General features: G+C 46.4%; 1 protein-coding gene across 1 annotated transcript; it reads left to right on the top strand.

Annotated features, from left to right (window-relative positions):
• Positions 1 to 14,086: 14,086 nt before the first annotated feature.
• Positions 14,087 to 20,040, top strand: LOC119328372 (probable cellulose synthase A catalytic subunit 1 [UDP-forming]). Its single transcript, XM_037601370.1, has 14 exons — positions 14,087 to 14,486; positions 15,064 to 15,259; positions 15,478 to 15,668; positions 15,780 to 15,864; positions 15,954 to 16,146; positions 16,324 to 16,590; positions 16,690 to 17,035; positions 17,117 to 17,254; positions 17,345 to 17,470; positions 17,570 to 17,782; positions 17,857 to 18,115; positions 18,286 to 18,482; positions 18,577 to 18,927; positions 19,156 to 20,040. Exons 1-14 carry the CDS (start codon positions 14,400 to 14,402, stop codon positions 19,741 to 19,743), a joined length of 3,237 nt encoding a protein of 1,078 aa, XP_037457267.1. The 5' UTR covers positions 14,087 to 14,399; the 3' UTR covers positions 19,744 to 20,040.
• The last annotated feature ends 413 nt before the right edge of the window (positions 20,041 to 20,453 follow it).

Genomic DNA, 20,453 nt, shown 5'->3' with positions numbered 1-20,453 from the left:
TATACGGGGTTGATTGAATCCCCGACATCGTGGTTCATCCGATGAGATCATCGAGGAGTATGTGGGAGCCAACATGGGTATCCAGATCCCGCTGTTGGTTATTGACCGGAGAGGCGTATCGGTCATGTCTGCATGTCTCCCGAACCCGTAGGGTCTACACACTTAAGGTTCGGTGATGCTAGGGTTGTAGAGATATTAGTATGCAGCAAACCGAAAGTTGTTCGGAGTCCCGGATGAGATCCCGGACATCACGAGGAGTTCCGGAATGGTCCGAACGTGAAGAATTATATATAGGAAGTGCAGTTTCGGCCATCGGGAGAGTTTCGGGGGTCACCGGTATTGTACCGGGACCACCGGAAGGGTCCCGGGGGTCCACCGGGTGGGGCCACCTATCCCGGAGGGCCCCATGGGCTGAAGTGGGGATGGGAACCAGCCCCTGGTGGGCTGGTGCGCCCCCCTTGGGCCCCCTTGCGCCTAGGGTTGGAAACCCTAGGGTGGGGGGGCGCCTCCACTTGCCTTGGGGGGCAAGCCTCCCCCCTGGCCGCCGCCCCCTGGAGATCTCATCTCCAGGGCCGGCGCCCCCCCTGGGGACCCTATATAAAGAGGGGGGGAGGGAGGGTAGCCGCACCCTTGCAATTGGCGCCTCTCTTCCCCCTTGCTACACCTCTCCCTCCCGCAGACGCTTGGCGAAGCCCTGCCGGATCCCTGCTGCATCCACCACCACGCCGTCGTGCTACTGGATCTTCATCAACCTCTCCTTCCCCCTTGCTGGATCAAGAAGGAGGAGACGTCACGCTGACTGTACGTGTGTTGAACGCGGAGGTGCCGTCCGTTCGGCGCTAGGATCTCCGGTGATTTGGATCACGACGAGTACGACTCCCTCAACCCCGTTCTCTTGAACGCTTCCGCTCGCGATCTACAAGGGTATGTAGATGCACTCCTCTCTCTCATTGTTGGATGAACTCATAGATTGATCTTGGTGAATGTAAAAAAAATAAATTATTTTATGCAACGTTCCCCAACAGTGGTATCACAGCTAGGTCTATGCGTAGTTCCCTTTGCACGAGTAGAACACAATTTGTTGTGGGCGTAGATGTTGTAAACTTTCTTGCCACTACTAGTCTTATTTTGCTTCAGCGGTATTGTGGGATGAAGCGCCCCGAACCGACCTTACACGTATGCTTACGTGAGACAGGTTCCACCGACTGACATGCACTAGTTGCATAAGGTGGCTAGCGGGTGACTGTCTCTCCCACTTTAGTTGGAGCGGATTCAATGAAAAGGGTCCCTATGAAGGGTAAATAGAAGTTGGCAAATCACGTTGTGGCTTTTACGTAGGTAAGAAAACGTTCTTGCTAGATCACCTATAGAAGCCACATAAAAACTTGCAACAACAACTAGAGGACGTCTAACTTGTTTTTGCAGCAAGTGTTTTGTGATGTGGTATGGCCAAAAGTTGTGATGAATGATGAATGATATATATGTGATGTATGAGATCATGTTCTTGTAATAGGAATCACGACTTGCATGTCGATGAGTATGACAACCGGTAGGTGCCATAGGAGTTGTCTTTATTTTTTGTATGACCTGCGTGTCATTGAATAACGCCATGTAAATTACTTTACTTTATTGCTAAACACATTAGCCATAGAAGTAGAAGTAATCGTTGGCGTGAAAACTTCATGAAGACACGATGATGGATATCATGATGATGGAGATCATGATGTCATGCCGGTGACGAAGATGATCATGGCGCCCTGAAGATGGAGATCAAAGGAGCAATATGATATTGGCCATATCATGTCACTATTTGATTGCATGTAATGTTTATCATGTTTTGCTTCTTATTTGCTTAATACAACGGTAGTAAATAAGATGATCCCTTATAATAATTTCAAGAAAGTGTTCCCCCTAACTGTGAGCTATATGATATTGGCCATATCATGTCACTATTTGATTGCATGTGATGTTTATCATGTTTTTCATCTTGTTTACTTAGAACGACGGTAGTAAGTAAGATGATCCCTCATAATAATTTCAAGAAAAGTGTTCCCCCTAACTGTGCACCATTGCGAAGGTTCGTTGTTTCGAAGCACCACGTGATGATCGGGTGTGATAGATCCTAACGTTCGAATACAACGGGTGTAAGCCAGATTTACATGCGCAATACACTTAGGTTGACTTGACGAGCCTAGCATGTACATACATGGCCTCGGAACACGGAAGACCGAAAGGTCGAGCATGAGTCGTATAGAAGATACGATCAACATGAAGATGTTCACCGATATTAACTAGTCCGTCTCACGTGATGATCGGACACGGCCTAGTTGACTCGGATCATGTTTTGCTTAGATGACTAGAGGGATGTCTGTCTAAGTGGGAGTTCATAAATAATTTGATTAGATGAACTTAATTATCATGAACTTAGTCTAGAATCTTTACAATATGTCTTGTAGATCAAATGGCCAACGCTCATGTCCACCTGAACTTCAACGCGTTCCTAGAGAAAACCAAGCTGAAACACGATGGCAGCAACTATATGGACTGGGTCCGGAACCTGAGGATCATCCTCATAGCAGCCAAGAAAGATTATGTCCTAGAAGCGCCGCTAGGTGAAGCACCAATCCCAGAGAACCAAGACATTATGAACGCTTGGCAGTCTCGTGCTGATGATTACTCCCTCGTTCAGTGCGGCATGCTTTACAGCTTAGAACCGGGGCTCCAAAAGCGTTTTGAGCAACACGGAGCATATGAGATGTTCGAAGAGCTGAAAATGGTTTTCCAAGCTCATACCCAGGTCGAGAGATATGAAGTCTCCGACAAATTCTTCAGCTGTAAGATGGAGGAAAATAGTTCTGTCAGTGAGCACATACTCAAGATGTCTGGGTTGCACAACCGCTTGACTCAGCTGGGAGTTAATCTCCCGGATGACGCGGTCATTGACAGAATCCTTCAGTCGCTTCCAACGAGCTACAAGAGCTTTGTGATGAACTTCGATATGCAGGGGATGGAAAAGACCATTCCTGAGGTATATTCAATGCTGATCAGCGGAGGTGGAGATCAAAAAGGAACATCAAGTGTTGATGGTGAATAAAACCACTAAGTTCAAGAAGGGCAAGGGTAAGAAGAACTTCAAGAAGGACGGCAAGGAAGTTGCCGCGCCTGGTAAGCCAGTTGCCAGGAAGAAGTCAAGCAATGGACCCAAGCCTGAGACTGAGTGCTTTTATTGCAAGGGAAGTGGTCACTGGAAGCGGAACTGTCCCAAGTACTTAGCGAACAAGAAGGCCGGCAAAACTAAAGGTATATGTGATATACATGTAATTGATGTGTACCTTACCAGTACTCGTAGTAGCTCTTGGTTATTTGATACCGGTGCGGTTGCTCATATTTGTAACTCAAAGCAGGAGCTTCGGAATAAGCGGAGACTGGCGAAGGACGAGGTGACGATGCGCGTCGGGAATGGTTCCAAGGTCGATGTGATCGCCGTCAGCACGCTGCCTCTACATTTACCTACGTGATTAGTTTTAAACCTCAATAATTGTTATTTAGTACCAGCTTTGAGCATGAACATTGTATCAGGATCTCGTCTAATTCGAGATGGCTACTCATTTAAATCCGAGAATAATGGTTGTTCTATTTACATGAGAGATATGTTTTATGGTCATGCCCCGCTGGTGAATGGTTTATTCTTAATGAATCTCGAGCGTAATGTTACACATATTCATAGTGTGAATACCAAAAGGTGTAAAGTTGATAACGATAGTCCCACATACTTGTGGCACTGCCGCCTTGGTCACATTGGTGTCAAGCGCATGAAGAAGCTCCATGCTGATGGACTTTTAGAGTCTCTAGATTACGAATCGTTTGACACATGCGAGCCATGCCTCATGGGCAAGATGACCAAGACTCCATTCTCCAGAACAATGGAGCGAGCAACCAACTTATTGGAAATCATACATACTGATGTGTGCGGTCCAATGAGTGTTGAGGCTCGCGGAGGATATCGTTATGTTCTCACTCTCACTGATGACTTGAGTAGATATGGGTATGTCTACTTGATGAAACACAAGTCTGAGACCTTTGAAAAGTTCAAGGAATTTCAGAATGAGGTAGAGAATCAACGTGACCAAAAGATAAAGTTCCTACGATCAGATCGTGGGGGAGAATATTTAAGTCACGAATTTGGTACACACTTAAGGAAATGTGGAATCGTTTCACAACTCACGCCGCCTGGAACACCTCAGCGAAATGGTGTGTCCGGACGTCATAATCGCACTCTATTGGATATGGTGCGATCTATGATGTCACTTACTGATTTACCGCTATCATTTTGGGGATACGCTCTAGAGACAGCTACATTCACTTTAAATAGGGCACTGTCTAAATCCGTTGAGACGGCACCGTATGAATTATGGTTTGGGAAGAAACCTAAGCTGTCGTTTCTAAAAGTTTGGGGATGCGATGCTTATGTCAAGAAACTTCAACCTGAGAAGCTCAAACCCAAGTCGGAAAAATGCGTATTCATAGGATACCCTAAGGAAACCATAGGGTATACTTTCTACTTAAGATCCGAAGGCAAGATCTTTGTTGCCAAGAACGGGTCCTTTCTGGAGAAGGAGTTTCTCTCAAAAGAATTAAGTGGGAGGAAAGTAGAGCTTGATGAAGTACTACCTCTTGAAACGGTAAGTAGTGCAACTCAGGAAGATGTTCCTGTGGTGCCAGCACTGACAAGAGAGGAAGTTAATGATGATGATCAAGATACTTCGAATCAAGCTCCTACTGAACTTCGAAGGTCCACTAGGACACGTTCCGCGCCAGAGTGGTACGGCAACCCTGTCTTGGAAATCATGTTGTTAGACAACGGTGAACCTTCAAACTATGAAGAAGCAATGGCGGGCCCAGATTCCAACAAATGGCTTGAAGCCATGCAATCCGAGATAGGATCCATGTATGAAAACGAAGTATGGACTTTGACAGACTTGCCCGATGATCGGCGAGCGATAGAAAACAAATGGATCTTTAAGAAGAAGACGGACGCGGATGGTAATATTACCATTTATAAAGCTCGAATTGTTGCTAAGGGTTATCGACAGGTTCAAGGCATTGACTACGATGAGACATTCTCTCCCGTAGCGAAGCTGAAGTCCGTCCGAATCATGTTAGCAATTGCCGCATACTATGATTATGAGATATGGCAAATGGACGTCAAAACGGCATTCCTTAACGGTCACCTTAAGGAAGAACTGTATATGATGCAGCCGGAAGGTTTTGTCGACCCTGAGAATGCTAACAAGGTATGCAAGCTCCAGCGATCCATTTGTGGGCTGGTGCAAGCATCTCGGAGTTGGAACATTTGCTTTGATGAGATGATCAAAGTGTTTGGGTTTATGCAGACTTATGGAGAAGCCTGCGTTTACAAGAAAGTGAGTGGGAGCTCTGTAGCATTTCTCATATTATATGTAGATGACATACTTTTGATGGGAAATGATATAGAACTTTTGGACAGCATTAAGGCCTACTTGAATAACTTTTTTTCAATGAAGGACCTTGGAGAAGCTGCTTACATATTAGGCATCAAAATCTATAGGTATAGATCGAGACGCCTCATAGGTCTTTCACAAAGCACATACCTTGATAAGATATTGAAGAAGTTCAATATGGATCAGTCCAAGAAAGGGTTCTTGCCTGTATTGCAAGGTGTGAGATTGAGCTCGGCTCAATGCCCGACCACGGCAGAAGACAAAGAAGAGATGAGTGTCATCCCCTATGCCTCAGCTATAGGGTCTATTATGTATGCCATGCTGTGTACCAGACCTGATGAACCTTGCCATAAGTTTGGTAGGAAGATACCAAAGTAATCCCGGCTAGGAACACTGGACAGCGGTCAAGAACATCCTGAAGTACCTAAAAAGGACTAAGGATATGTTTCTCGTTTATGGAGGTGACGAAGAGCTCGTCGTAAAGGGTTACGTCGATGCTAGCTTCGACACAGATCTGGATGACTCTAAGTCACAGACCGCATACGTGTATATTTTGAATGGTGGGGCAGTAAGCTGGTGCAGTTGCAAGCAGAGCGTCGTGGCGGGATCTACATGTGAAGCGGAGTACATGGCAGCCTCGGAGGCAGCGCATCAAGCTATCTGGGTGAAGGAGTTCATCACCGACCTAGGAGTCATACCCAATGCGTCGGGGCCAGTCACACTCTTCTGTGACAACACTGGAGCTATTGCACTTGCCAAGGAGCCCAGGTTTCACAAGAAGACCAGGCACATCAAGCGTCGCTTCAACTCCATACGTGAAAATGTTCAAGATGGAGACATAGATATTTGTTTTTTTACTGGATACATAGATATTTGTAAAGTACATACGGATCTGAATGTAGCAGATCCGTTGACTAAACCTCTCCCTAGGGCAAAACATGATCAACACCAGAACGCTATGGGTGTTCGATTCGTCACAATGTAACTAGAATATTGACTCTAGTGCAAGTGGGAGACTGTTGGAAATATGCCCTAGAGGCAATAATAAAATGGTTATTATTATATTTCTTTGTTCATGATAATTGTCTATTATTCATGCTATAACTGTGTTATCCGGAAATCGTAATACACGTGTGAATACATAGACCACAACATGTCCCTAGTAAGCCTCTAGTTGATTGGCTCGTTGATCAACAGATAGTCATGGTTTCCTGACTATGGGCATTGGATGTCATTGATAACGGGATCACATCATTAGGAGAATGATGTGATGGACAAGACCCAATCCTAAGCATAGCTCAAAGATCGTGTAGTTCGTTTAGCTAGAGCTTTTCCAATTGTCAAGTATCATTTCCTTAGACCATGAGATTGTGCAACTCCCAGATACCGTAGGAGTGCTTTGGGTGTGCCAAACTTCACAACGTAACTGGGTGACTATAAAGGTGCACTACGGGTATCTCCGAAAGTGTCTGTTGGGTTGGCACAAATCGAGACTGGGATTTGTCACTCCGTATGACGGAGAGGTATCTCTGGGCCCACTCGGTAATGCATCATCATAATGAGCTCAATGTGACCAAGTGTCTGGTCACGGGATCATGCATTACGGTACGAGTAAAAGTGACTTGCTGGTAACGAGATTAAACGAGGTATTGGGATACTGACGATCGAGTCTCGGGCAAGTAACGTACCGATTGACAAAGGGAATTGTATACGGGGTTGATTGAATCCCCGACATCGTGGTTCATCCGATGAGATCATCGAGGAGTATGTGGGAGCCAACATGGGTATCCAGATCCCGCTGTTGGTTATTGACCGGAGAGGCGTCTCGGTCATGTCTGCATGTCTCCCGAACCCGTAGGGTCTACACACTTAAGGTTCGGTGACGCTAGGGTTGTAGAGATATTAGTATGCAGCAAACCGAAAGTTGTTCGGAGTCCCGGATGAGATCCCGGACGTCATGAGGAGTTCCAGAATGGTCCGGAGGTGAAGAATTATATATAGGAAGTGCAGTTTCGGCCATCGAGAGAGTTTCGGGGGTCACCGGTATTGTACCGGGACCACCGGAAGGGTCCCGGGGGTCCATCGGGTGGGGCCACCTATCCCAGAGGGCCCCGTGGGCTGAAGTGGGGAGGGGAACCAGCCCCTGGTGGGCTGGTGAGCCCCCCTTGGGCCTCCCTGCGCCTAGGGTTGGAAACCCTAGGGTGGGGGGGCGCCTCCACTTGCCTTGGGGGGCAAGACTCCCCCTGGCCGCCGCCCCCCTGGAGATCTCATCTCCAGGGCCGGTGCCCCCCCTGGGAACCCTATATAAAGAGGGGGGAGGGAGGGCAGCCGCACCCTTGCACTTGGTGCCTCCCTTCCCCCTTGCTACACCTCTCCCTCCCGCAGACGCTTGGCGAAGCCCTGCCGGATCCCTGCTGCATCCACCACCACGCCGTCGTGCTGCTGGATCTTCATCAACCTCTCCTTCCCCCTTGCTAGATCAAGAAGGAGGAGACGTCACGCTGACCGTACATTTGTTGAACGCGGAGGTGCCGTCCGTTCGGTGCTAGGATCTCCGGTGATTTGGATCATGACTAGTACGACTCCCTCAACCCCGTTCTCTTGAACGCTTCCACTTGCGATCTACAAGGGTATGTAGATGCACTCCTCTCTCTCGTTGCTGGATGAACTCATAGATTGATCTTGGTGATCGTAAAAAAATATTATTTTATGCAACGTTCCCCAACAATATATACCCACGTACCCTGAGAACATTAGAAGTGACCATGAAAAACTATTTCGACCGCTGTAACCTTCTATATCCGCGAGATCCCATCTTAGAGCCTTCACCGGCGCTCCGCCAGAGGGGGAATCGACCACAGAGGGCTTCTACATCAACACCATAGCCTCTCCGATGAGTTGTGAGTAGTTTACCACAGACCTTCAGGTCCATAGTTATTAGCTAGAAGGATTCTTCTCTCTCTTTGAATCTCAATACAAAGTTCTCCTCGATCTTCTTGGAGATCTATTCGATGTAACTCTTTTTGCAGTGTGTTTGTCGAGATCCGATGAATTGTGGATTTAGGATCAAGTTTATCTATGAGAAATATTTGAATCTCCTCTGAATTCTTTTATGTGTGATTAAGTTATCTTTGCAAGTCTCTTCGAATTATCAGTTTGGTTTGGCCTACTAGATTGATCTTTCTTGCAATGGGAGAAGTGCTTAGCTTTGGGTTCAATCTTGAGGTGTCCTTTCCCAGTGACAGTAGGGGCAGCAAGGCACATATTGTATTGTTGCCATCGAGGATAAAAAGATGGGTTTATATCATATTGCATGAGTTTATCCCTCTACATCATGTCATCTTTCTTAATCCGTTACTCTGTTCTTTATGAACTTAATACTCTAGATGCATGCTGGATAGCGGTCGATGTGTGGAGTAATAGTAGTAGATGCAGGCAGGAGTCGGTGTACTTGTCACGAACATGATGCCTATATACATGATCATGCCTAGATAATCTCATAATTATTCGCTTTTCTATCAATTGCTCAACAGTAATTTGTTCACCCACTGTAATATTTATGCTATCTTGAGAGAAGCCACTAGTGAAACCTATGGCCCCCGGGTCTATCTTTTATCATATAAGCTTTTCATGTACTTTTATTTGAATCTTTACTTTTCCAATCTATATCATAAAATACCAAAAATATATTTATCTTATCATACTATCTCTATCAGATCTCACTTTCGCAAGTGGTCGTGAAGGGATTGACAACCCCTTTATTGCATTGGTTGCGAGTTCTTTGTTTGTTTGTGTAGGTGTGTGGGACTTTTGAGGAGCCTCCTACTGGATTGATACCTTGGTTCTCAAATACTGAGGGAAATACTTACGCTACTATTGCTGCATCACCCTTTCCTCTTCAAGGAAAACCAACACAAGCTCAAGACATAGCAAGGGGCGAAGAAAAGGCAAAGGTTTTCGAAAATCGTTTTAGAAGTGGGGGAGAGGAAAACGAGAGGCGAATGGAGAATAATGTAATGCAAGGGAGAAGAGCTTATGATGGGTACTTGGTATGGCTTGACTTGACATAGATCTCCCCGGAAACGGCGCTAGAAATACTTCTTTCTACCTCTTGAGCTTGCGTTGGTTTTCCCTTGAAGAGGAAAGGGTGATGCAGCAAGTAGCGTAAGTATTTCCCTTAGTTTTGAGAACCAAGGTATCAATCCAGTAGGAGACAACGCACAAGTCACCGAATACCCGCACAAACAATCAACAACTTGCACCCAACGCGATAAAGGGGTTGTCAATCCCTTCACGGTCACTTGCAAAAGTGAGATCTGATAGAGATAGATAAACGGTAAAGTAAATATTTTTGGTATTTTTGGTTTATAGATTGGAAAGTAAAGATTGCAAAATAGTAGATCGGAAACTAGCAAGATATAAATGATATTCAATAATATGGAAAAAAGACCCGGGGGCCATAGGTTTCACTAGTGGCTTCTCTCAAGATAGCAAATGTTACAGTGGGTGAACAAATTACTGCCGAACAATTGATAGAAAAGCGCATAGTTATGACGATATCTAAGGCAATGATCATGAACATAGGCATCACATCCGTGTTAAGTAGACCGACTCATGCCTGCATCTACTACTATTACTCCACAGATCGACCGCTATCTAGCATGCATCTAGAGTATTAAGTTCATAAAGAACGGAGTAACGCATTAAGAAAGATGACACGATGTAGAGGAATTAACTCCAGCAATATGATGAAAACCCCATCTTTTTATCCTCGATGGAAACAATACAATACGTGCCTTGCTGCCCCTACTGTCACTAGGAAAGGATACCGCAAGATTGAACCCAGAGCTAAGCACTTCTCCCATTGCAAGAAAGATCAATCTAGTAGGCCAAACTAAACCGATAATTCGAGGAGACTTGCAAAGATATCAAATCATGCATATAAGAATTCAGAGAAGAACCAAATAATATTCATAGATAATCTTGATCATAAATCCACAATTCATCGGATCTCGGCAAACACACCGCAAAAGAATATTACATCAAACAGATCTCCAAGAACATCGAGGAGAACATGGTATTAAAAATCAAAGATAGAAAAGAAGCCAACTAGCTAATAACTATGGACCCCGAAAGTCCGTGGTAAACTACTCACGCTTCATCGGAGAGGTAATGGTGTTGATGTAGAAGCCCTCCATGATCGAATCCCCCTCCGACAGGACACCGAAAAAGGTCCCTAGATGGGATTTCATGGGTACAGAAGGTTGCGGCGGTGGAAAAGTGGTTTCGTGGCCCCTGGATGTTTTCAGGGTATAAGAGTATATATAGGCGAAGGAACTAGGTCAGGGGAGCCACGAGGGTGGGGGCGCGCCCTCCTGCCTCATGGCTTCCTCATTGCGTCTCCGACTTCATCTCCAAGTCTTCTGGTTTGCTTTCGGTCCAAGAAAGATCATCGCGAAGGTTTCATCCCGTTTGGACTCTGTTTGGTATTCCTTTTCTGCAAAACTCTAAAATAGGCAAAAAACAGAAACTGGCACTGGGCCCTCGGTTAATAGGTTAGTCCCCAAAATAATCTAAAATAGCATATAAATGCCTATTAAACATCAAAAACAGATAATATAATGGTATGAAACAATAAAAAATTATAGATACGTCGGAGACGTATCAAGTCTCAAGCAGGGTGTAGAAGCTCATAATAAAATAGGAGCGGGCTCGATAAGGACGAGTTAATGAGCATAGTCCGAGCTGCTTTAGAAAGCCACCGCCCCTGCCAAGGCTCGATGCGGTGTTGGAGCTTACCCACTGTGGGGCGTAGCTCGGCCACCGTGAGCCGTGTGTCACTAATGGGGATCCCCAAATAAGTGGTGGGGAAGCTCCCAAGCTGACAGTTAAGACGGTCCGTGATGCTCTTGTATTCTTCTTGGGGGTAGCCCAAGACCATCACCGCACTCTTATCAAAGTTAATCCTGAGACCAGACATCTGCTGAAAGCAGAGCAGGAGGAACTTCAAGTTCGTGATGTTGCTAGCAGAGCCTTCTACCATGATAATGGTGTCATCCGCATATTGGAGGAGGGAGAGCCCATTCCCGCCAACTAGATGCGGTACTATGCCCTTGATATGTCCCGCAACCTTAGCTTTATCTAAGATGGTTGCTAGGGCATCAACAACCATGTTGAAGAGAAATGGGGAGAAGGGATCGCCCTGCCGCACCCCATAAAAGGTGGGGAAGTATGGGCCAATCTTGTCGTTGATGTTGACCGCGGTCCGGCCCGAGGAGACCATTTACGTCACGCGTGTCACCCATCGGTCATCGAAGCCTTTCCGGAGCAAGCATTCCCGAAGGAAAGCCCAACTAACCGTGTCATATGCCTTGTGGAAGTCGAGTTTCAGGAAGGCCGCCTTGAGGTGTTTGGCGTGCACCTCGTGGAGTGCTTCCTGAAACACCAGCACTCTGTCAAGGATATAACATCCCTGGATAAAGGCCGACTGATCAAGGTGAGTGATCCGGGCAGCAATTGGGACCACCCTATTGGCGTACCCCTTCGCAAGAATGCGGAAGATGACATTGATCACCGCGATCAGTCGGAATTGGCGGATATCCGAAGCGCCAGTTACTTTGGGGATGAGGGTGATTATCCCAAAGTTGAGCTTGGAGAGGTCGATGGATCCTACATAGAACTCCTCAAAAAGGGCCATCACCTCAGGTTTGATGACCTCCTAGAAGTTCAGGAAGAACTTCACCGAAAGGCCATCCGGGCCAGGTGCCGAGGACGGGTTCATGCCCTTAATGGCCGCCCACACTTTTTGCCTCGGAGAACAGGGCCGTAAGTGCCACATTATCCGCAGCCGAGACACAACAGCTAGGCGGCCATATATCCTGGGCAAGGGCGAGCCCTCCCCGAGGGGAGGCAGAGAATAGGTCTCTGTAAAAGCCATCAACATGGGCCCAAATGGCCTCCGACTGCTCTAGAAGGGTCTCTCTGTCCCAAAGAAGCGGAGTGGAGTTACGGCACTGCCGACCGTTGGCAATGGTCTGGAAATAAGCGGTATTGGCATCCCCCTTGAGGACCCAATTCTGTGTACCCCGCAGGCGCCAGTATGCCTCCTCGTCCGTGTAGATAACCGTGAGCTGGTCCTCCAAATCGTATCTAAGCATCCATTCCTCGGCCGAGAGGCCCGAGGCATCTGCCCGGAGATCAAGGGACTGGATGCCCTCTAGGAGAGCTTTCTTTCGCTCCCGGATGTCTCGGCCCAAGTTGGCACCCCAACCTTTCATGAATTGCCGCGACCGCTTAGCACAAAAATGCCAGGAGTCGACGACCGAGAGTGATTGGTGGGGGGCTTCGCGCGCCTCGCGCCAATGTGCGACCACCGCAGCGGAAAACCCGGGCTGGTTCAGCTAGAAGGTTTCAAAGCGGAAACGGGGGGCCTGGGGGGGATCGTTCTCAGAAGAGAGGAGGAGGGGGCCGTGATCGGAACCAATCCGAGTAATCGCCCCGAGCGACGCTAGGGGGCAACGAATGTCCTACTCAGGTGATGCGAAGACCCTGTCAAGGACCGATCGGGTCGGGTCTGCTTGGCGATTGGTCTAGGTAAACCTGGCACCAACTCGATCTAGCTCGCGGAGCCCCATGTCCGCGATGTAATCATTGAACATTTGCATCCGGGGGAAGTTGATCAAGTTATTGCTCTTATCCTCCTCCGACCGGATGAGGTTAAAGTCGCCACCCACCACGACCGGGAGCTGGGCGGCCGCGACCTTCGTGCGGAGCTCAGCGAGGAAGGCCTTAGAGCGGCTATGATCCGCAGGTCCGTAGACGGCAATGATCTCCCACTTAAAGTTGATAGCCCGCTCAAAGACCTCCATGCTGAAGAAGAACTCGCCCCGGTCCATGCTTCCTACCTCAAAGGTGGTATCCTTGACATCTAGAAGGATGCCACCCGAGTGGCCTGCGCTCCCACTAGAAAGGAGTCAGTGCCAAGCAAAAAGGACGGAGCTCAAATGTTCGAGCTCCCAGTGTGAGAATTCGGTGCACATCGTTTCTTGAATGGCGACAAGTCTATTAGCTCGTTACGCATGTATTAACTTTAAAATTTTATACTAACTTTAGTATTTTTAGTACTCCTTCCGTTCCTAAATATTTGTCTTTTTAGGATTTCAAATAGACTACCACATACGGATGTATATAGACATATTTTAGAGTGTAGATTCACTTATTTTGCTCCGTATGTAGTCATTTGTTGAAATCTCTAGAAAAACAATTATTTTGGAACGGAGGCAGTATTATATAAGGGCCTTGGCACCCGAGAGCTCCCATGCATCTCGCCGACGATATACTACCACTATCACAAAATGAATGAATGAATGTTGCTGAAATGTGACGACAAATCTCAAATCCTTTTCCATGCACGGAGCTACGAGATGGAAGAAGATTCCGAGCCCCAATCAAATTTCGTTAGACCAGAAACAGAGGAGTAAAGAAAGAGGCCACCGACGGGCATTGACAGCGGCGCCTCAACCGCCATTATTGGGACAAGAACGGATTACCAGACGGGTTAGTTTAATGCAGAGCACGAGCCGAGCCAGCTGCGCTGTTTACACTCCATCGCTCCCACGCTGTGCACAGTCGCAGACACAAAGGTGGCTTCCAGGAATAGCTGAAATAGGAGACACCTTTTTCTCTATTTGCCATGACAAGATAGGAGGAGTGGAGGAGGAGGAGGAGCAGCAGCGGCGGCAGCGGCATTGCAGAAGCGCGCTCAGAGAGAGCTCGCGCGCGGGGGTATCCGGGAATGGTGGCGATCTCCACTGATTCCTCTCGGATCTAGAGCGGCAGCTCGGCCTTTCCGCCCCCACTCTTTCTCTCGCCTTCGTCACCGCCGCCGGTGTGGTGTGAGGGCGGCCGGAGAGCGGGGAGATGGCGTCCAACCGGGGGATGGTCGCGGGGTCGCACAATCGCAATGAGTTCGTCATGATCCGCCACGACGGCGACGCGCCCGCCCCGGTACGTTTGCCTCCCCCCCTCTCTCTTCCGGCCTGCCTCAGTGCCTTAATTCGTCGGCGCCATTTCTGTTGGTCACGGCTCGTTCATGCGGTGCGCGTGTCCGCGCGTCGGCGGATCTGGTGCGAAACGCGAGTCGGTGGATCTAGGTTGCGGTGTTAGGTGTAACAGCTCGAATTTTCCCCGATTACGCATGAATCTATGGGGGTGCTCGTGCGTTGGATTCGTAGTTTTGCCGCATTTCCCCTGTCCGTTAATGGTGGCCCCGTTCATGTGAGGAATTGACGAGCGGTGGAGCAATTGGGAGATGTTCAGCGTCGGGGTTATCCGTACCCCCCACAACCCACACACCCACACCCACAACCACAAACTTTTCCTTTCAATGCCATGCCATTCATGACACGGGGATTATCTGTTCCAGACCTCACCCATATATTGGGACCATGTTCAGTATCCACTGATCAGCCTACCTTACCTTAACATCGTGCAATTCATGCTATTCCCGATTGCTGTGTCTCCTAGCAAGCTGTGTAATTTCGCACGGGTGTGTGCTGACCTTGTTTTGATCTTACTGATGCAGGGTAAGGAGGTAAAAGGCGCGGGTGGTCAGGGCTGCCAGATATGTGGTGACACTGTTGGTGTTTCGGCCACCGGTGATGTCTTTGTCGCCTGCAATGAGTGCGCCTTCCCGGTCTGCCGCCCTTGCTATGAGTATGAACGCAAGGATGGGGTCAAATGCTGTCCTCAGTGCAAGACCAGATACAAGAGGCTGAAAGGTTTGTTTCTATACAACATGTTGATTTGTTGTGTGATCTGTATGAGAATTGCATATGGAAGTCTGCTTTCTGCTTGCTTTATATGAGCCAAAGTTGTGGTATACTGATTGTTGCTTGTTGCTCGACATATAAAATTAAACCCATCCACCTCATATTCTTATGTTTTTGTTTATAAATCATGCTAATTGATGTATACATCACTTGTTGACAAAATTCAGGTAGCCCCCGAGTTCCGGGAGATGAGGAGGAAGAAGATGTTGATGACCTGGACAATGAGTTCAACTATAAGCAAGGGAATGGCAAAGGTCCAGAGTGGCAGCTGCGGGGTCAAGGAGAAGACATTGATTTGTCTTCATCCTCTCGCCATGAACCTCATCATCGTATTCCTCGTCTGACAAGTGGACAACAGGTAAATACCTATCATTCAGACACTTGGTTTTTTCATGCATTCTTGAAAGCTGAGCTTGTTTCTTCAGAATCCCTTGCTCTTGTGCATTAATACATTGAAAATCTTTTCCAGATCTCCGGTGAAATCCCTGATGCTTCCCCTGATCGCCACTCTATCCGCAGCCCAACATCAAGCTATGTCGATCCAAGTGTCCCAGGTATATTCTTATCTATCATAAATAGCTTCTTTTGGAGAATTTGTCTGCTTATCTGATGAAAATATTAACATTTCTCTACTATGAATCAGTTCCTGTGAGGATTGTGGACCCTTCAAAAGACTTGAACTCCTATGGGCTTAACAGTGTTGACTGGAAGGAAAGAGTTGAAAGCTGGAGGGTTAAGCAGGACAAAAACATGATGCAGGTGACAAATAAATATCCAGATGCAAGAGGAGGAGGAGACATGGAAGGAACTGGCTCAAATGGCGAAGATATGCAAATGTATAAATAACCTTTCTCCATTATAATCAATGACTATTCTGATACTTTATGTTTCTGAGTTGATTAGGATCTATAATTTTTCTCTTGACTATGCTTTACCTGTAGTGTTGTTGCACTTTGTTGTTCTATTGGAAATAACTCAATGAAACTGAGATATATGTACTTTTGTCTTTGCAGGGTTGATGATGCACGTCTACCTCTGAGCCGTATAGTGCCTATTCCTGCAAACCAGCTCAATCTTTACCGGATAGTGATCATTCTCCGACTTATCATCCTGTGCTTCTTCTTCCAGTATCGTGTCACTCATCCAGTGCGTGATGCTTATGGATTATGGCTAGTGTCTGTTATCTGTGAGATTTGGTTCGCCTTGTCTTGGCTTCTAGACCAGTTTCCAAAATGGTATCCAATCAACCGTGAAACATACCTTGACAGGCTTGCATTGAGGTAGGTTACGACAAATGGGTCTACATTTGTTCATGATTTTTGGCACCATGACATCTTTCATTAACATTGTGTCCTGAGGTGTGTAATCTAATGTTGCAGGTATGATAGGGAGGGAGAGCCATCACAGCTGTGTCCCATTGATATCTTTGTCAGTACAGTGGATCCACTGAAGGAACCTCCCCTGATCACAGCAAATACTGTTCTGTCCATTCTTGCTGTGGATTACCCTGTCGACAAAGTGTCATGCTATGTTTCTGATGATGGTTCGGCTATGTTGACATTTGAGTCGCTCTCAGAAACTGCAGAATTTGCTAGGAAGTGGGTTCCGTTTTGCAAGAAGCACAACATTGAACCAAGGGCCCCGGAGTTTTACTTTCAGCAAAAAATAGATTACCTAAAGGACAAAATCCAGCCTTCTTTTGTGAAGGAAAGACGAGCAATGAAGGTAAGCTACAAACCACATGCTTAGATTGCTCTTTCCCCAAATTCTGCTTGGACATTAACTTAGGGGTATGCTTTGTTTCAGAGAGAGTATGAAGAATTTAAAATACGAATCAATGCACTTGTTGCCAAAGCCCAAAAAGTGCCTGAAGAGGGGTGGACCATGGCCGATGGCACCGCTTGGCCTGGGAATAACCCTAGGGATCATCCTGGCATGATTCAGGTACCTTTTACTTCAATGCGGCTGTCGCTTGAAAATAATGTCAACCTAATTTGAATCTTATGTATTAAACTTACTTTTTGTGGAATTCAGGTGTTCTTGGGGCACAGTGGTGGCCTTGACACTGATGGTAATGAGTTGCCACGGCTTGTGTATGTCTCTCGTGAAAAGAGACCAGGTTTCCAGCATCACAAGAAGGCTGGTGCAATGAATGCACTGGTATGCGTTCTCTTCTGGAAATTTACTTGTGTACATTGCATTGGATTCTATCTGGTTCGTTGCTAATTGTATGATTACATACCTTTTGCTGGTTGGCAGATTCGCGTATCTGCTGTATTGACAAATGGTGCCTATCTTCTTAATGTGGATTGTGATCACTACTTCAATAGCAGCAAAGCTCTTAGAGAAGCAATGTGCTTCATGATGGATCCTGCTCTAGGAAGGAAAACTTGCTATGTCCAATTTCCACAAAGATTTGACGGCATTGATTTGCACGATCGATATGCTAATCGCAACATAGTTTTCTTTGATGTAAGTCTGGTGCTGTCTGTTTTCATCATGACGACAGCACTTTCTTGTCTCTTACATGCTTTTCCTCTTTGCAGATCAACATGAAAGGTTTAGATGGCATTCAGGGTCCAATGTATGTCGGGACAGGATGCTGTTTCAATAGGCAGGCCTTGTATGGCTATGATCCTGTATTAACTGAGGCTGATTTGGAACCTAACATTGTTGTCAAGAGCTGCTGCGGTGGCAGAAAGAAAAAGAGCAAGAGCTACATGGATAACAAAAACCGTATGATGAAGAGAACCGAGTCTTCTGCTCCCATCTTCAACATGGACGATATAGAAGAGGGTATAGAAGGTATGTGCTTGCAATTTTTATCTTACATTTATTCTTGGCATCTGAAAACAAGCGCTGTATATATTGAATCCCTACAACATTGTTCTTCTATTTAGTCTTCCTTTTGGTTCTTGAGATTCTGAGCTATGACTTGCTTCAACTAATCACTCACTCTTTCTGAATCTCATCAGGTTATGAGGATGAAAGGTCCATGCTTATGTCCCAGAAGAGATTGGAGAAACGATTTGGTCAGTCTCCTATATTTACTGCATCCACCTTTATGACTCAAGGAGGCATACCACCTTCAACGAACCCAGCTTCCCTACTAAAGGAAGCCATCCATGTCATCAGCTGTGGATATGAGGACAAAACCGAATGGGGAAAAGAGGTTAGTGTGAGAGTCATAGTTTCCCTCATTCTTTTCTCTAAGTCTATGCTGAGATACGAAACTGGAAGTGAGATTTTCTTTTATGTTGTTTCAGATTGGCTGGATCTATGGTTCAGTTACTGAAGATATTCTTACTGGGTTTAAAATGCACGCAAGAGGATGGATATCAATCTACTGCATGCCACCACGGCCTTGTTTCAAGGGTTCTGCGCCAATCAATCTCTCTGACCGACTTAATCAAGTTCTCCGATGGGCTCTTGGGTCAGTTGAAATTCTGTTTAGCAGACATTGTCCTATCTGGTACAATTACGGTGGGCGGTTGAAACTTCTGGAGAGGGTGGCTTACATCAACACCATTGTTTATCCAATAACATCCCTCCCACTTATTGCCTATTGTGTGCTTCCTGCTATCTGTCTCCTCACCAACAAATTTATCATTCCTGAGGTTAGTAACAAGAAACCCTTTTGCATTATTGTTATCTGAATTATGTCACTTGATATGTTGTTAATGACCACGAGAGAAAAATGTTTTGGCTGATCATAGTTTATATTTCGGCAGAGGTCTCTCCTTCTAGTTAAATCTCTGCATTGCTAAAACCCTTACCATCAGGTGTCTTCGTGTCAGAAAAACTTCTGATGCTCATATCCTTTTTTTTCCCCTTCTGATACACAGATCAGTAACTATGCTGGGATGTTCTTTATTCTTATGTTTGCCTCCATCTTTGCCACGGGTATATTGGAGCTCCGATGGAGTGGTGTCGGCATCGAGGACTGGTGGAGGAACGAGCAGTTTTGGGTTATTGGTGGCACATCTGCCCATCTTTTCGCAGTGTTCCAGGGTCTGCTGAAGGTGTTGGCCGGGATCGACACCAACTTCACGGTTACATCGAAGGCAAACGATGAGGACGGCGACTTTGCCGAGCTATATGTGTTCAAGTGGACGAGTCTCCTCATCCCTCCGACCACCGTCCTTGTGATTAACCTGGTGGGCATGGTGGCAGGCATATCATATGCCATCAACAGCGGTTACCAGTCCTGGGGTCCACTCTTCGGAAAGCTCTTCTTCTCAATCTGGGTGATTCTCCATCTCTACCCCTTCCTCAAGGGTCTCATGGGGAAGCAGAACCGCACGCCAACCATCGTCATTGTTTGGTCCATCCTCCTCGCCTCCATCTTCTCCCTGCTGTGGGTGAAGATCGACCCTTTCATATCCGATACCCAGAAAGCCGTCGCTATGGGGCAGTGTGGCGTCAACTGCTGATCTGCGCCGGAGAGTATCTGCCCCCCTCGTGTAAATACCGGAGGGGGTTAGATGGGATTTTTGTTGTTGTTGTAGATGAAGACGGAGTTTTATCTAAATTATTGCCCCTTTGTTAGTACAGTAGTACCCTTGCCTACGAAACCTGCAGCGTACATTGTGATTTTCTCTCTCTTTTTTCCATTTGTGATGGTACTACCTCTTGTTTGTTGCTTATAGATTATAAATATTATGTCAGAACGTATTTATACTCACTATGACACAAACTATTTATATAAGGCAGCTGTTCATCAACTCTTCTGCTCCTGGTGTCAACCGTGCCAAGGAATATGAATTGTCATGTATCCGCTTGATTGTGATTTTTCTTTATGTTGGTTAAAAATTTGGCATGAATCGATGCGTGGCGATATTTCAGTTAATAATGATTGTGATTGTAGTATTAGCTTGCTTTGATGCTTGAAACACTGCCATTCGGCACCGAGCTGTACAGCCTATGAAATCGAGGGCCATTCCCGAGATCGGAGAATAGCATAACACGGGCTCATCTTCACGTGGATGCACAGTAAATTTTCATCTACACGTGCATGCACAGTAAATTTGTCAAAATCAGCAAAAAGAAAAATAATCAACGAAATTAGATTTTTTTTCCCCGCTTCTGCATCTAAGATGCTTGAGTGCGCATGGTGTGGGAAGGTAACCAGATCCTCTAACAT

This window comes from Triticum dicoccoides, chromosome 1B (genome assembly GCF_002162155.2).
Source record: "Triticum dicoccoides isolate Atlit2015 ecotype Zavitan chromosome 1B, WEW_v2.0, whole genome shotgun sequence".
NCBI classification, from domain to species: domain Eukaryota; kingdom Viridiplantae; phylum Streptophyta; class Magnoliopsida; order Poales; family Poaceae; genus Triticum; species Triticum dicoccoides.
This window is presented reverse-complemented; position numbering and strand designations above follow the sequence as displayed.

Excerpts from the sequence above, each read along its gene's own strand:
- LOC119328372 (XM_037601370.1), top strand. The coding sequence starts at position 14,400 with ATGGCGTCCAACCGGGGGATGGTCGCGGGGTCGCACAATCGCAATGAG. Across the intron at positions 16,147-16,323 it reads AATGGCGAAGATATGCAAAT|GGTTGATGATGCACGTCTAC; the intron begins GTATAAATAACC and ends TTGTCTTTGCAG. Across the intron at positions 18,116-18,285 it reads TATAGAAGAGGGTATAGAAG|GTTATGAGGATGAAAGGTCC; the intron begins GTATGTGCTTGC and ends GAATCTCATCAG.